The 17,697-nt window shown below is 37.1% G+C and overlaps 1 protein-coding gene across 4 annotated transcripts in view; it reads left to right on the top strand.

Moving 5' to 3' along the window:
• osbpl9 (oxysterol binding protein-like 9) overlaps positions 1–17,697 on the top strand; it is a 172,236-nt gene that overhangs the window by 140,470 nt on the left and 14,069 nt on the right. For all 4 annotated transcript variants that reach the window (XM_043699210.1, XM_043699208.1, XM_043699206.1 and 1 more), the window contains 6 exons: positions 1,995–2,104; positions 3,612–3,730; positions 4,996–5,081; positions 7,638–7,812; positions 14,103–14,187; positions 16,160–16,270. In XM_043699210.1, the coding sequence (XP_043555145.1) occupies positions 1,995–2,104; positions 3,612–3,730; positions 4,996–5,081; positions 7,638–7,812; positions 14,103–14,187; positions 16,160–16,270 (686 nt within the window). The remainder of the gene's footprint in view (positions 1–1,994; positions 2,105–3,611; positions 3,731–4,995; positions 5,082–7,637; positions 7,813–14,102; positions 14,188–16,159; positions 16,271–17,697) is intronic.

Genomic DNA, 17,697 nt, shown 5'->3' with positions numbered 1-17,697 from the left:
CTCTCTCTCTCGATCTCTCTCTCTTTCTATCTCTCTCTCTACAAGACAACAAGAGTGTGTTTAATAAAACACGACTTACGTCATAAGCTGATTGCTCCCTACCTGGGGAAAAAAAATTAAATGTCGTCCAAGTTGGCCTGTCTACATAGGATCCCTGCAATTTGAAGATTATTTACTGTGAAGTGCTTTTGAAATGTTTTGACCAAATGAATGCATACTTCTGCTACGATTAAGAATGTTGGTATTGCAACGCCAGTTTGACTGAGACAGTTTCCCACACTGGAGGCTGGTTTTGAGGATGTTAATCATCTGACATCATATTGTAGACCTTCCTCTGTTCCATGATGACAAGTGTGAGGGAAATGGGAGGAGTGTGGAGAAGAAAGAAGTTTGAAGTCATCTGTGAGATTGGCACAATGTAGAGGAGTCAGATCACACAATATTGCTTTCATGTTAGCATTGGTATGCAATTGCAGACTTCTGAAAGAGGATATTAACCAGGGAGACCATGTGATATTAGAATGTTGACAAATAAATTGAGAATAGTTGCTCGTAACACTAACAATTTTCATACTGGTATGGTAAAGACAAAGTAATATGTTTAATTGTACAACTTCTTTTTCAAAATACCAAATGTGTAATTTTGTCAAGAGATCTATGGGATATCTATAAGCACAGGCGATGGTGAACTTGGAGCAGAAAAGTTGGGAACTACTGTTTCAGAAATTATCAGATTTCAAATTTTCATTAAAAGTTCAGGATTTTTTAAAATGCACTTGTCACATTATTACTTTATTATAATTGTTCAGCTCATTTTTGAATCTCCATCTAAAAGTTATGTTAAAAATTAGATTTCAGATGTGTCAATTTGCATTAGTTGATTTAAGCTTTATCTAGAATTGTTGTTCTTTATCAAAATACAGGGAAGTTGTTTTATATTTTCCCTTCCAACTGCCCATTTAAAAAAAATTGCTTTGTGGCCGTTAAAGGTTTTGAATGGACTGGAGGACCATTAATGTGATTCAGCTTTTCAAGAAGGGTGATATCAATATACCAGGAATGACAGACCAGTGGGTCTCACAGGAGTCATAGGGAAACTGATGGAGGTGTGTAAGATTATTAGGGATAGGGTGATTAAATAGCAGCTGTTTCCCTCAGTTGAAGGGTTAATAACAAGTGGGACATAACTAAAAATTAAAGGAAATGTGAGGAAACAATCTTTTCATCCAGAGTGTGATGAGGGTGTGGAATGCACCATCTGGGAGGGTAATTGAGGCAGGTGACCTCACAACTTTTTAAAAAGTACTTGGTTGAGCACTTGAAGTGTCATAACAATCAAGACTATGGTCCTGGTATTGTGAAGTGTGATTAGAATAGATTTAGTATAGCTTTGACCGTATTGACTCAATGGGCCAAATAGTCCCTTCTGTGCCGTATTGATTCTATGAAAAATGAGAAATTATGCAAAATAACTGCACATTTATCCATTCATGACTGCTGTAGATATGCTGTGGCTTTTTTTGGAGGTGATTTTCATGATATTAGGACAACATTAAAGATTAAATAGCAAATCACCTTTTAATACAGTCCTCCCTTGCATTTGATATTGTATCGAGTGTTAGTTATCTTATGCCACAGGTGCTCTTTGTACCTTTTTATTGTTAATAGTGCAGACAAGGGGACCTCCTGTGGTGCAGTGGTAATGTCCTAATCCCAGACAAGGGAGACCTGGGTTCATGTCCCACCTGCTTCAGAAGTGTATCTCTGAACAGGTGGATTAGAAAAACAGGTTACATTTTAAAAGAAGTGCAGACAAGGGAATTAACTGTGAAGCTTGTTAGTACATGCCAATTTTAAATTGTTGAATGAGGGAAACTATTTAATCATAAATATTAGAAATAACTGCTGTTTAAAGAGCCATTTGCAATAGAAATTATTTCTTAAATACTCATAAAATAAATTTTTATTTAATGCCATTTTTAATATTTTTGTAGCTCAATATCTTCGGTAGTGATCTCACACAGCAACACAGGTGACAGTCTGAAAAGACCAGACACCACTGAATCTTTGAATTCATCCATGTCTAATGGAACAAATGATACAGGTACTGTTTTGCTGAACTGCATCCTTTTCTTAAATTGAGAATTACTCTTTGAAAGGAACTTCCAATGCTACTTGTTGTCATTTTGCTGAACTAATTTTATTACTAGAAGTGCAGCTTATAATATTTTGAAGGAAATATAATTTTCCATATTTTCATACCTAAAGCTATTTTGCAGTAGCTTCCAGTCTATATTATTGAATAGATGAGTGTCACATCTGTTCATTAGGAAGATCAAGAATTATAAATCTTATGCAAAATAATGCAATCGCTTCTTTTTCTGAATCCCTCTGTAGAAGAAGTAGCATGACTAAAATGTTACCTTTAAATAAACATAACAATTAGGACCTTCTTAAGGACATCGCTCCCAGCATGAATTAATTACTTATTACTACATTAATTACTTTCAGAACTTGCTCTTTTACTGTATTTTTGTCTGCTGTTTGCTTTGCAATTTGTATGTCCATCAATACATATATAACAATTTTTTTCATGGGTTTCATGTGCTGTGTGTATTTATTTATCTACGGTGACGTCCAACATTGGTCAGTAAATGAAAGTTTTAATATGTGGGATGACAGCAGCTGTTGTCTGTGATGCTAACATCACTAAAGTAGAAACAATGTCACTTGAGAGCAATAGCCTTCTGACAGTTGATGCAGAAAAATTTATTGGAAAATGTTGAAGCAGCAATTTATAGAGACAACTAAAGTGCATTTAAAAATCATGACAAAAGGAAATGTAGTTTGTGGAGAGGCAATGTGGATCTTATGACACAACATATTCAAACAAAATGTCCAATGTTTCAAAGTGCAGAAGCAAAAACAGAATTTGTTGGAAATGCTGAGCAGGTCTGGCAGCATCTGTAAGGAGAAATCAGAGTTAACGTTTCAGTTCAGGTAACCCTTCTCAGAACTGAGGAAGTTCTGAGGAAGGGTCATTGGACCTGAAACGTTAAGTCTGATTTCTCTTCACAGTTGCTGAGCTTTTCCAGCAACTTCTATTTTTGTTTCTGATTTACAGCATAATCAGTTCTTTTGATTTTCAAAGTGCAGATTTTTTTTGTCACATATTAACATTATCATTAATTCCAGTTAACCTTTAATTAACTTTCATTTAAATAGATTAGCAAATGGATTCCAAAATCAGGCCAGATCTTCTTCAGATTTCTGTTTTGATATATCTAACAGTGAGATTTTCCAATTAATGGCATAAACTTTGGCAAAGAAGTTATTTTACACACTGATATTGCTCCTGCAACAGTGTTCACACTGTCTATAATAATGGAATTGGTTCCTCATGGACACCAGGAGTACTACTAGACTAATAAGAAATTAATTTGACAACAGTATTAATGATTTATAAGCAGGTCTGCTGTGAATTATCCATGAAACTATGGACTTCACCAGGTTAATTAGTAAAATCAAATTATAAAATGTAAAATTGGTAATTTAAAGTTACTCTAGTCTCCTTTTACATATTATTTCTAATTCCTTGTTTTATTTATCAGAGCTGTTTGACACACATGATGAAAGGGATGATGAAGGTGAGGGGGAATCTGTGGAAGAGCATAAGAGTGTCATTATGCATCTTCTGTCTCAGGTCCGACTGGGCATGGACCTGACCAAGGTAAGGACTTTGAAGCATCTGAATTATAATTAGGTTTATTTTCACATGTATTCACTTAAGAACCATGAAATGTTTACAAAGGTGCTACTTGCAGTGGAAACACTAATGTTGTTTTCAGAAATACTATTCTGAAGGTGAATAAACAGTGGTAAATCTCTTGCATTCTTACTATCTGGTATAGAGCCATTGGGAAAATAATCATTATACATCAGTACTTATTTGTTGATTAGCAAAGTGTTATGACATGGTGGCGAACCTTTCTGTTAATTAAACCAAACACCCAGAGAAGCTCACCTCGCATCAAATCTACTAAACTAGGAGTGACAGAAAACTCCCAAATTCCAACATTTAAAGAAAATAAAATAAATTTATTCTTTAACTCTAAAAGTAAACATTAAACAACAACTATTCATGACTCTAAGCCCCCTTTTTCTTATCTGCTTATTATCTGTCTCCAACTCTATAACAATATACTCTTCCATATAAGACACATTAAAATCACATCAACTTAATTTCAAAGCTACACAGCGGCTGTTGTCTTCCGTGTCTGTCTTCCGGCTGCAGATGTCCCTGGGTCGTCGTCTTTCTTTTTACTGCAAATATGTTTCATATGGAAAGGTGCCTTTGATAGAGAGTGTTCCCTAATTTTTTGGATCGTGTTGATGGCAGTTGCTCTGTCCAATTTTCAAAATGCCTGCTTTTTTATATCCCCAGCATTGGATTGTCTCATTGGTTCAATGTTCGCAAAACAACAATTTCAAACTCAATTGGGATTTAGTATCCTGGGGCATAATTTAAACTGGTCAAACTTGAATTGTCAAAACAGCAACCAACTCAGGTATCCATTTCACAGCCAAATATTACATATTTTCAATTTTCCGGTATCTCTGGGACTGCCATCTAGTTATATCACACAGGTGCTTGTAAGCTCTGAGTTCAGAATTCTTAAATGTATAGTACAGTGGCTTCAACTTCATAACACAAAATACAAATTATTACTTTTGGTTTATTTTGTCAGTTTCTTGAAAACCACCCTTATTTCTGTTGTTCTTGTTTATCTACTGAAATTAATAAAATGAAAATTCCAATGATAGAAATGTACATACAATCTAGTAGAGGTGTAATCTGAGATTTTTCCATTTCTTTTTCAAAAGTATACCTCTTTATTTATTCTATCATTAATTTATAATCTAGCTCTCTTGCACAGAACCATCTCTTTGTTTTAATTTTCAAGACAACATTGAAACTTTTCATTTAACTTGCAGGTGGTTCTTCCCACATTCATTTTGGAAAGGCGATCATTGTTGGAAATGTATGCTGATTTTTTTGCGCACCCTGATTTGTTTGTGAGGTAAGTATTCTTAGTAATGTCATAACTGTTGCTGGATAGGTACACTGATTCCTTTCTTGTCTCACTCCTCCATTGGCATAAAAAATTTAAATTTAACCAGAATGATGAATACGGGCAATTATATTGGTTTGACTTTGAATCTGGTTTAGTATTAGAAAATGCAATCAAAACAGATACCATGGATTTCTCAGGAACACCCCCACTCCTAGTCCACAAATTTAGTGTCCATTAGTGATACTTTGGATCTCCAGATGTTTTGTTTTTCTTCATTCATACACAGGCTATCACTGGATAGGCCAGTATTTTTTTTTGTCCATCCCTAATTGCCCGGAGGGCAGTGAAGAGTCAACCAAGTTACTGTGTATCTGGAGTTACATGTAGGCCAGACCAGAAAAGGATGGCAATTTTCTTTCCTAAAGGCCATTAGAGAACCAGATGAGTTTTTCCATCAATCAACAATGGATTCATGCTCAACATTAGACTCTTAATTCCAGATGTTTATTGAATTATTTTGTTTTGTATTATGTGAATTTATTTTTATTATTCTCATTAAGATTTCTCAAGGTACTTGAGTTATTCAGTTTTGTTAATCTGGCTTTGAAAATGTCTCAACAGCTGCTTCTTCACTGACTACCTCCAATGACTGCTCATATTCTGGATGTTCACCTTTCTTTCATAGGAGCATGGTCTTTTAGATTCTTAGAAATTGTACTCCAGCACTGATGGTCACAACTCCAATATTTCACAAACAGCAAGCTTTAGCAACCCAGTATTGCTTCTGGGTTCATTTCCTAAACTCCAATCTGCCTTAATAGCACATGGTTTCTTCTGAGGTTCCACAGCTTTCAAGATCCTTTTGAAATCCTGATGTCAGGTTTTTTTTCCCCAAGGTTTCGCACACAAGATGCAAATCGCACACACCAAATTGCAAAGTTTAATAAAGCTTGTACAAGCTCGGTCACCCCTCCTGATACACTTCGCGGCATGAAGAGACCCTGAACAAAGAAAATGCATCCCCTTTATACAAGTTAGTTGGCAATGCTTACAGATACTCTGGCCACTCCCACATAGTCACATGCCACTCAAGATATCCCAAGTCACATGTTACCCTCGGTACAATTGCAGGATGAGATCATCCTTGGAGATGATGCAAATGCTAATGCCCTAATCCTGGGGAATCATTATGCAGACCATTTCCTGACTCAGTGATTCTCCAAGGCAATGCAGGTGCGACATACCTCTGGCTAGAAAGTGTTCCTGGTTGGAAGCAATGAATTATAATTTAACTTGACAATAGCAGGGGAGTAATAGTAAATGACTGTGAATGAAGTGTAAATTACAAAGGATAGTTATCCGCATTCTGCATGCTTTTCGTCACTCAGAATGTCATCCCCACCCGCCTCCAGAATGTTCAGTTTTACAGTCTAACTCTTTAACATTAATGTCCAGAAAGGTATTCCCATTTAATCTTTTAACATTACACTGACTCCAAACGTAGCTACCTGTAACCTCTCCCTAAATTCTAACAGTGCAGAGTAACCAACTGTTCCTGACCAGGTCCTGGGTCCCAATTACACAGACTTGTTGTACGTCAGTTGCCTTTTCATAGTCCAACTCGTTCTTTTCCGCATGGATTTTTTGCATTTTCTTCTCCAACTACCTATGTCTCGGAATTGGTAATCTGTTTCTCCTGAACAGTTTTAGTAAGAAATTGAAAACGTGACAGGCTCAACCCTTGTTCAAAGACAGGATTAAGTGTAACTAATATTATAGCACAGTCAAAACTAAGCAGTGGGACTCAAATGTAGCAATCCATTGAAACTCTCTGTGCCTTGAATATTGCAATATTCATGAAGTGCTTCAACTCACAGCACAAATATACATACAGATAATAAAGGAATTCATCACATCAGGTTAATTTGACTATTGCATTGATTTGAAAATCCTGTAATTATGATAATTCATTTCTATGTCATTTGGGACTGGTTTGTATACATTTTTACTTTTTTATTAAATTTTTTATTTAATTTAAGTTATCATAATCTATGTATAGCTTTATGAAGATATTTTAATTATTATGAACTTCTTTAGTAATTAGGTTAAAATCTTGAGCTATTAAGATTCTTCACACATTGTATTGACTCAATGATGGACTTTTATATGTGACCTCCAATATTGTATCTGAGCCTGGAGAATGATGTAAATTTGTAAGTTTAGATGTCTAAGTCCCTGACATCGCCTTGTTACCCTGCCTCCTCCAAAACAGTGGAATTGAATTACACATCTTGGAGGTCTATGTTGACTGAAGATCAAGTACTTATTCTAGGAGAGAAGAAAAAAATCAGAGAGCCTGAGTTATTGCTTGGGCATCTTGTTATGATGGAAAATTGGCAGACTGCTAAGGCAGGTCTTTTGTCCATTTCATCACTCTGAGAATAACGTATCGGATCAATTACCTCATCACAGAGCCTTTCAGAAGGTTGTTCTTGCCACATCTGTTGTATGTGATTACTTTACTAACCAATGAAACAAAACTTTCACATTTTGTTTCTAAAGTATTGTAGACCAAAGTGACCCAAGAGACCGAATGGTACAGGTTGTCAAATGGTACCTGTCAGCCTTTCATGCTGGTCGCAAGGGATCTGTAGCCAAGAAACCATACAATCCCATTTTAGGAGAGGTATTCAAATGTCATTGGAATCTCCCTGAGAATGAAGTAGAAGATAATACAGTAAGTTGCTTTTTCTAATTATCATTTGTTGTGGTCTCAACTGATATTATCGGAAAAGTCTGATCTTTGAAAGAAATTTAATATGTTGGTTTTAATTAGATGGTCTTCTACTGAAAAACAGGCAAACAGTGGTACAGATTTGGCTTAGGCAATAAACATTACATTGTCCGAGCTTAGTCTTTCGCAGTTTTGCATAACCTCCTCAGAGTTTTAACCATACACTTCTGGCCTGGAACTTTTATATTAACTTCCTTATGATGAGTTAACTTCTTCTTGAACTGTCCTAAACTGCATCCCTTTCTCAAAAGCAACTGTTTCATACATCTAGCTTCAGCCATGACTCTTCCAAACCACACACACACTGAAACCATCTTTTTTCTAAGCAATAGGTGCTTCCCCAGATCAAAAGATGTAGAATCAATTTCTGACCTCTTAAACTGAAAACTTCAGGTACAGCTGTTTACTTTGTTCACTTGTAAAAACCTCCCTTTGCAAACAAATTCCCATAAGTCTTCCTGAACTATGTCTTTAAGATTGTGTTTTTAATAAGTAATCACCGTGTCTAGGGAAATACCTATGTTGAATTAATTAAATCACTTCAGACGTTCAAAATGTGTATGTCAATTGTTCAAAATTCAGACCCAAAATAAATTATATTAATACACATGTATAAATCACATGCTCATAACATATGTTTTGGCTGTAAAATTAGTTTAATTTCTGAATTTCTTCCCACAGTCAGTATTGTGCCATGAATGTCAGTTAAAGTACACTTAATACAGAAAAAGATAATGCTTCTGTCTTACTAACTGAGAGGAAAGATCACTCTTGCAAGCATAAAAATTGTTGACAAAGAAATCTACCAAATTCCTTCCAGTTCACACCTCCTTGAAAAGTACTCTTTCCTCCTAACAAACCTTTACACCACGTCATTAATTCTTTCTTCCAATTTCTCATTTCCTGTCGGTTTTCTTTTGCTTGATTGTTATCAGCATATTCTGAGAATTTTATGCTTGTGTTTATGTCTGTACTAATGCTGCCCATTAATTCTGTGTTGGACTTCCATCCAGTTGATTTAATTCAGTGTTGGTTTGTATGTAGCTGCTCTCTACCAAACCAAACCATTTCAAAATTCAGTCAGGCTTAAAATAGGTGAATGAGAAATACATCTACCAACACATGAAAAGATCTTATGCCCAAATGTTTGATTAAAATGTCAAACTGAAAACTGCTTGCAACATTTCCATTGTAAGCAATTGTTTTAAATGTTTTGAATATCACCAATGAATGATATTCAATGAGACATTAAAAGAAAATCAGGAGCTATTATGAAATGAAGAATGAAGCAGTTTACAATCTTAACTTTTGCCGCCCCAAAAGCTTTTCAAATGTCACGCCTTCAATTGTAAAATATGCTAATACCCAACTGATTTTATTGCATGTCCTGAGATGCACATAATTTAGAACATTTTAGTTTTCCAAGAATATCTCTAATTTTCATGTAGCACCTTTTTAATGTAGAATAATGCCTCTTGGTTCTCAATCATGTTGCACAACACTTGTCATTAAATGATGAGCAAAGATGCTGAACTGCAGGGATCCAGCTATGTGGAGTATTAATAATAGGAGGCAGATGAATTGCCAGATCTTCACTATAGAGGATGTAAGCAACATCTCAGAAATGATTATATATGAAGAAATGTGAGAAAGTCATTAGGGAAGCAAATCATTGGAAATGAAGGTGAACGGTTCCTGGGTCGTATTTTCCAAAACTCCTTGGACTCTGAGAAGGTTCCATTACATTAGAGAATGCCAAATATAATTCCTTTGTTCAAGAAGCTGGGAGACAGAAAGTAGACAACTGCAGACCAGATTTTTAGAAACTATTAGTAAAGATTATTATCATATCAGGGAATTTAGAAAAGCTCATGGGAATTAGACAGAGTCCATATGATTTTATGAAAGAGAAATCGGGTTTAACCAAGTTTTTGAGTTATGTGAGGATGTAATATGATGTTGATAAAGGGGAAACCAATGAATGTGCTGTACTTGGATTACCAGAAGCCATTTGATAAGGTTCCACATGAAAGGTTATTGTGGAAAATGAAAGGTAATACATTAGCATGTGTAGTGTAACTTCTGTAGTGGAGAAAATGCTTGAATCTATCATCAAGGAAAAAAAATAGCAAGACATCTAGATAGAAATTGTCCCATTTCATGAGTTCATGTATTCATGAAAGGCATGTCACATTTAATTAATTTACTGGAATTCTATGAAGACATTACAAGCATGGTGGACAATGGGGACTCAGTAGATGTGTACCTGGATTTCCAAAAGGTATTCGACAAGGTGTTGCAGAAAAGGCTGCTGCATAAGATAAAGGTGCACGGCATTACGGGCAAAGTATTAGCATGGATAAAGGATTGTTAACCAACAGGAAGCAAAGACTGGGAATAAGTGAGTGCTTTTCTGGTTGGTGATCAGTGACTGGTAATGTCCGTCAGGGTTCAGTGTTGGGATCACAATTATTTACAATTTATGTAGATGATTTGGAGTTGAGGACCATATGTAGTGTGTTAAAGTTGGTGATGACACCAAGGTAAGTGGTAGAGCAAAGTGTGCAGAGGACTCTGAAACTTTGCAGAGGGATATAGATAGTTTAAGTGAGTGAGCAAAGGCCTAGCAGATGGAGTACAATGTTGATAACTGTAAAGTCATCCATTTTGGTCGGGCTAACAGTAAAAAGGACTATTATTTGAATGATAAAAAATTGCAGCATGCTGCTGTGCAGAGGGACCTGGGTGTCCTTTTGCATGAATCACAGAAGGTTGGTCTGCAGGTAATTAGGAAGGCAAATGGGATTTTCTCCTTCATTGCTGAAGGAATTGAGTTTAAAGGCAGAGAGGTTATGTTGCAGCTGTTTAGGATACTGGTGAGATCACAGCTGGAGTACTGCATGCAGTTTTGATCTCCTTACTTGAGAAAGGATATACTGGCACTTGAGAGGGTGCAGAGGAGGTTCAGTAGGTTGATTCTGGAATTGAGGGGGTTGTCCTATGAGGAGATACTGAGTAGACCGGGATAATATTCATTGGAATTTAGAAGAATGAGAGGAGATCTTATAGAAACATAAAATTATGAAAGGAATAGATAAGATAGAAGCAGGGAAGATGTTTCCACTGGCAGGTGAAACTAGACCAAGAGGGCATAGCCTCAAAATTGGGTGGGGGTAGCAGACTTAGGACTGAATTGAGGAGGATTGCCTTCACCCAAAGGGTAGTGGAAGTCCCTGCCCAGTGAAGTGGTTGAGGCTTCCTCATTGAATGCTTTTAAAACTAAGAATATTTTGAAAAGTAAAGGAATTAAGAATTATGGTGAGAGGGTAGGTAAGTGAAGCTGAGGCTATGAAAAGATCAGCAATGATCTTATTGAATGGTGGAGCGGTCTCAAAGGACCAGATAACCAGGAGCAGGAAAAGGCTCTCCTGCCCTTGTGTAGAAGATTGGGTTGGCAACAGGACGTAGAGCAGGAAGAATGGATCATTTCCTGATTAGCAAGATTTTATAAGTGGAATGCCACAATGATCAGTGCTGGGCTATCAACTTTTAAAAATTTACTTGGATGAGGAGACATAAGATATGGTTGCTAAAATTGCTCATGATACATAGATAGGTAAGTTGAGCAGAAGACATGAGGCTAAGAAGAATGTAGATAAGTGAGTGGGCGCAGATCTGGTAAACTGAGTAGAGAGTAGAAAAATGTAAAGTTGTTGATTTTATAGGGAGAATACAAATAAAGTATAATATCTAAATAGTGAGAGATTACAGTGCTCTGAGATGCAGCAGGATCTGGATGTCCTCGTGCATGAATCACTGTTCAGGAAGTAATTAGGAAAGCTAATTGCCATTTTTATAAATGACCTAGATGAAGGGATAGACTGATGGGTTATTAAATTTGTAGATGACACCAAGGTCGGTAGAGTTGTGGATAGTGATGAAGGATGTTGTAGGTTACAGAGAGACATAGATAAACTGCAGAGCTGGGCTGAAAGGTGGCAAATGGAATTTAATGAGGAAAAGTGTGAGGTGATTCACTTTGGAAGGAGTAACAGGAATGCAGAGTACTGGGCTAATGGTAAGATTCTTGGTAGTCTAGATGAGCAGAGAGATCTTGGTGTCCAGGTACATAGATCCTTGAAAGTTGCCACCCAGGTTTCTTAGGATTGTTAAGAATCCTAGGTATGTTAGCTTTTATTGGTAGGAGAGATTGAGTTTGAGAACCATCAGATCATGCTGCAGCTGTACAAAACTCTGGTACAGCCACATTTAGAGTATTGCGTACAGTTCTGGTCACCGCATTATGGGAAGGATGTGGAAGGTTTGGAAAGGGTTCAGAGATTTACTAGGATGTTGCCTGGTGTGGAGGGAAGGTCTTATGAGGAAAGGCTGTGGGACTCGAGGCTGTTTTTGTTAGAGAGAAGAAGATTGAGAGGTGACTTAATAGAGACATATAAGATAATCAGAGGGTTAGATAGGTTGGATGGTGAGAGCCTTTTTCCTTGGTTGGCAATGGTTAGCATGAGAGGACATAGCTTTAAATTGAGGGGTGATAGATACAGGACAGATGTCAGAGGTAATTTCTTTCCCCATAGAGTAGTGGGGACATGAATGCACTGCCTGCAACAGTAGTGGACTCTCATTTAAATGGTCATTGGATAGACATATGGATGAGAATGAGATAATGTAGGTTACTTGGGCTTCAGATTGGTTCCACAGGTCGGTGCAACATCAAGGGTGGAAGGGTCTGTAATGCGCTGTAATGTTCTATGTTCAAATAGAATGTTATTATTTATAGTGAGCAGGATTGGCTGTAAAACTAGGGAGATTATGCTTAATTTATATAGGGTATTTGAGACCACACCTGAAGTACTGTGCACATTATTGGTTTCCTTATTTTAGAGAGGATGTAATTATATTAAAAGGAGTTCAGCAAAGACCAGGTTGTCAGGAAAAGTTGTCCAAGCTAGATTGTATCTTATAGAGTCTAGAAAAATAAAAAAGACATCTGATTGAAACATCTTAAGGTCTTGGCAGGATGGATGTGGAAAAGATATTTTCTCTTGTGAATGTAGAACTAGGGGTCATTATTTAATGATTTGGCAAAACTAAGAGTTTGAAGTGTACTTTAATTGCAAGATCTATGTCAATTAGAATTACAGACTGAAGTTTGAAAGGGTTAATGTAAAGGTCACTAGTCATGATTAGTTACAACTCATTCAGATATAAATATGTTTTCACAAGTTTTACAGAATTTATTAAGTTTATCATAATGATACAAAAGAAATTATGCATAATAAAAGAGATTTGCAGCCAACCCACATTAGGGCTCCAGTTTGGGGTACTGATTTGACGAGGCTTCGGGATCTTGTTCTGTTCTGAAGTTCTTCTTATCTCTTCAGTCTAAGTTCTCATGCATCAAAGCACTAAAACCCAGACCTTATTAACCCTCGCTAGCTACTACCAGTTAGGCCATTCATGCATATATCAGCATGTAGTGTCATCTTCTGGTGATTACTATCTTCCCAAAGAGAGTTCTGGAACATTTATAGATATCCTGTAACTACAGCAATATCTTGTGACTCCACAATAACTATTGATATCTAAAACAAGTTAAAGTTCACAATGACTATGCAAACTAATATATTTAGGCCTGTTACACACCTTCTATTACAAAACAAATCTATTGTAAAACATAGCTGTGTCTTTGAGTAAAAGTTGTGCCCACTTCAAACATTCTTACGTGTTAGTAAGTTTAAATTAAGCTGAGCCATAAAACAGCAAATATAAAACCACAAGCCAGTGACTTTGCTTTTGACCTGACTATATGACTTCTTCCTCACATAAAGTGTTTGACAGTTAATCAGATTAAAGCAGGATATAATTTAATTTGTCATGCTGAATCAAGTCAAAATTTATCAAGTATTGAAAAATAACTTCATTCATTACCAGCAATGTAACAGGAATAATATAGAGTAAGACAAATTCTAAAATGGGAAAGGAGAAGCACAGGTAATATATTTCGGTAAATCACTCATCAGTCTTAATGAATTTGGTTTCAACATATTTCTAATCCAGTGGTCTGATTTATGCAACATATGTTTTGTAATTTGTTTTTAGCAAACCTGTTCACATTGAACCTCATGTTGCATGTACGGATATAAATAATTTTGCAGAGCTTTTGCATTTCTAAATACATTTTTATATGCTCATATTTTCCCCCTTTGTCACAGGAATCTGTTGCTGAAGGTCCAGTTCCAGAGGCTAGCCAGAACAGTGTGACATTTGTCGCAGAGCAGGTGTCACATCACCCACCGAGTAAGTTTATTTCAATAATCTCATTAAATATATCCAACTAGAAGTTACATTGTTTTTATTATGTGACCTTTGTTACCATTTCCCAGGAAGGTGACTTCACTTTTCTGGCATTTAGAACTAGAATATGACTGTCAAGACCTGAGAGTTTGCAGAGTAGGTTTGCTGGAATGGACAAGAGATCTAGGTTGTGTGAAGATATAAGAGAATGTGGTATTGTACACATTAGAGCATAGAAGGCTATGAATCTTAAAAGACATTAAAATTGAGAAGTTTTGATTAGAGTAAATAGGAAGGAACTGTTTCTGTTGGCAGAAGCATTAGTAACCAGAGAACATGGAGAAAGATAAGTTGCAAAAGAACTGCTGGGAAAATGAGAATTTCTTTTTTAATGCAGCAAATTATTGAGACCACTGGAATCGAGCCAGGTCCCTGGCACTATAAGGCAGCAGGGCTAACTGCTGAACAGCCATGCCAATAGAGTCAGGCTCTAAAGTTGTTGAACTCTGCGTTGAGTCATGGAGGTTGCAGAGTCCCCATTCAGAAAATTATTTTTTCTTTCTTCGAGCTTGCATTGAGGCTTGCTTGCATACTGCAACACATCTGCAACAGAAATGTTGGTGTGGGAACATGATGATATATTGAAATGGCAGGCAACTGGAAGTTCAAGGTTATTTTTGCAGACAGAACATAGATATTTTGCAAAGAAATCACTCAGTCTGTGTTTCGTTCCCCAATGTAGAGGAGATCATGTTGTGAGCAATGATACAGTAGACTAGATTGAATGAAGTGCAGGTAAATCACTGCTTCACCTGGAAAGTATGTCCGGGGCCTTGGGTGATAATGAGGGAGGAGGTAAACAGCCAGGTATTATGCCTACGATTGCATGGGAAGATGCCATGGAATGTGAGGAGATATTGGGAATGGAGAAAGAGTGGACCAGAGGGAATGAACCCATTGGGAGTCAAAAATATAGATTGGAATGCAACCTTGTTGAGGTGTTAATGGTGTGAACCCTTGATTTTGTGCATTTTTTGTTTACTAGTTACCACTGTAATCTAAGAAACCACACAAGACTTCAGAATGTTGCAGCATTCTCTAAAGAAACTGAGTTAAAATCTTATCCTATATTTTATATTGGAGTAGAAGTCATAGTTTTTGTGATCCAATATTTAACAAAAACTGCAAATGTGTTTGTTTCCATCAGTTACAGTCTCTTAATTTGGATACTCCCTTCAGCCCAGCTATCCAGAAGGCAATCTGCATTGATGTTTGTTTACTTGTTTTCTGATCAGCCAACTTGTCTGGTGGTTTATACATTTTATACCCTATACTCTGCAGAACATTTTATGATATAATAAATGACCAAATTTTCAATGCTAATGAGCAGTTTCAAAAGACATTTTTTCTCCTTATTTGGGTAACCTGTCTGTATCTGTGATTGCTACTTGTCATGAACAACCTACACTTTCTCATTTTTCTGTAGCCCAAAGATAATTTGATGAGGTGCACAGGCCTTTTAATTTTTTTGTTCGTTCAGCAGCTTAAAGAGGCCAACTTGCACTTGGCCTGTGCAGAAACCTTCAGAGTGTTGTATAGCTTTGCAGCTTACAGGGAAAATTGCTCACAAGTTATGCCAGAGCAATTTACTGCCCTGCTTTTTAACCATCCGTTATACAGGACAGTACCCTTCCAATTTCAACTTTTCAAGGATAGTAAATTTGTTTTGGAGAATTTCACTTTTGTCTGCCCGTGTATGAAGGAATATGACAAAAAAGTGGGAATATGGTAGAATTATTTTCTCACATGGGGAGGAAATACCGACTTGGGCTGTACGTGCCAAAAAGTCTATTTAATGCTGTAAGTTTTACATATTTCCATATTTTGTCAGGCAGTTGTGCAATTTATTACAAACTGTTAATGGTCCAATAAGGGAAAATTGTCTTTGTCATAATATTCCTTTTTTTTTCCACAGTTTCAGCATTTTATGCAGAATGTTTATCAAAAAGGATACAATTCAATGCTCACATCTGGACTAAATCAAAGTTTCTTGGAATGTCTATAGGAGTACATAATATAGGACAGGGTAAGTTTCTTTCCCAGACCTTCTACAAAGATAGCTGTTTTCATTTTATCAAACTTCTGGAAATATTTGAAATTTTCTTTGTCAGTCATAGAGATGTACAGCACAGACCAACTCATTGGACCACTGATCAGTTATCCTAAATTAATCTAGTCTCATATTTGGCCCATATCCCTCCAAGCTCTTCCTATTCATGTACTCATCCAGATGCCCTTTCAATGTTGTAATTGTACCAGCTTACATTTCTTTCTCTGGAAGTTCATTCCATACATGCACTACCCTCTGAGTGGAAGAAGCTGCCCTTCAGATCCCTTTAAATCTTCCGTCTCTCACTTTAAACCTATATTAAACCTCCAGTTTTGGATTCTCCTACCCTGGGGAAAAGACCTTGACCATTCACCCTTCAAGATTTTATAAACTTCTGTAAGGTCATCCCCCAGCCTCCAGCACTCCAGGGAAAAATAGCTCCAGCCTATTCAGCCTCTCCCTATAGCTCAAACCCTCCAACCCTGGCAACATCCTTGTAAATCCTTTCCGAACCCTTTAAAGTTTCACAACATCTTTTCTATGACAGGAAGTCTAGAACTGAATGCAGTATTCTGAAAATGGCGTAACTGATGTCCTGTACAGCCACAACATGACCTCCCAGCTCCGATTCTCAATGCACTGTCTACTTTTGTTATGTCTACTTCTTCCTGCCCCCTTTCTCCTGAAGAGTTTAGCTCCGCAATTCAATTGACAGCAGTCATTTCCCCACACCCCCAATAAATGCCTAACTCACCATTATGCGTGAGTCTTTGGCCACACTGGGTATCAGTTGTAGTTTCATCTCCTGTGATCAACACTGACAGATTCCCAGCTAAGTGTTTCCATTTATGGATTAGGTGCAGGAATGATGGCTGACTTTAATTTCTCTGAATTAAATACACTGCAGCCTTGAACTGTTGCTTTTGAGATGAGCTCATACAGTACAGACCAGTTTAAGAGCTGCGAGGTTTTGCTGCAGCTCTATAAGACCCTGGTGAGATCACACTTGGAATAGTGTGTCCACTTCTGGTCGCCGTTTTAAAGGAAAGATACGGATGCTTTGGAGAGGGTGCAAAGCCAGGATGCTGCCTGAACTGGAGGGCTTGTCTTATGAAGAGAAGTTGACTAAGCTCGGACTTTTCTTGCTGGAGAGAAGGAGGAAGATAAGTGACCTGATCGAGGTATACAGGGTAATGAGAGGCATGGATAGAATCACTAGCCAGAGAGTTTTCCCCAGGGCAGGATTGACTGGCATGGGGGGGGTCATAGTTTTAAGATATTAGGAGGAAGGTATATAGGAGATGTCAGAGGTAGATTCTTTACGCAGAGAGTTGTGAATGCATGGAATGCGTTGCCAGCAATGGTGATGGAAGTAGAGTCATTAGGGACATCTAAGCGACTGC

This window comes from Chiloscyllium plagiosum, chromosome 11 (assembly GCF_004010195.1).
Source record: "Chiloscyllium plagiosum isolate BGI_BamShark_2017 chromosome 11, ASM401019v2, whole genome shotgun sequence".
Lineage (NCBI taxonomy): Eukaryota > Metazoa > Chordata > Chondrichthyes > Orectolobiformes > Hemiscylliidae > Chiloscyllium > Chiloscyllium plagiosum.
Note: the sequence above shows the minus strand (reverse complement) of the source record. Positions and strands in the feature narration are given on the sequence as shown.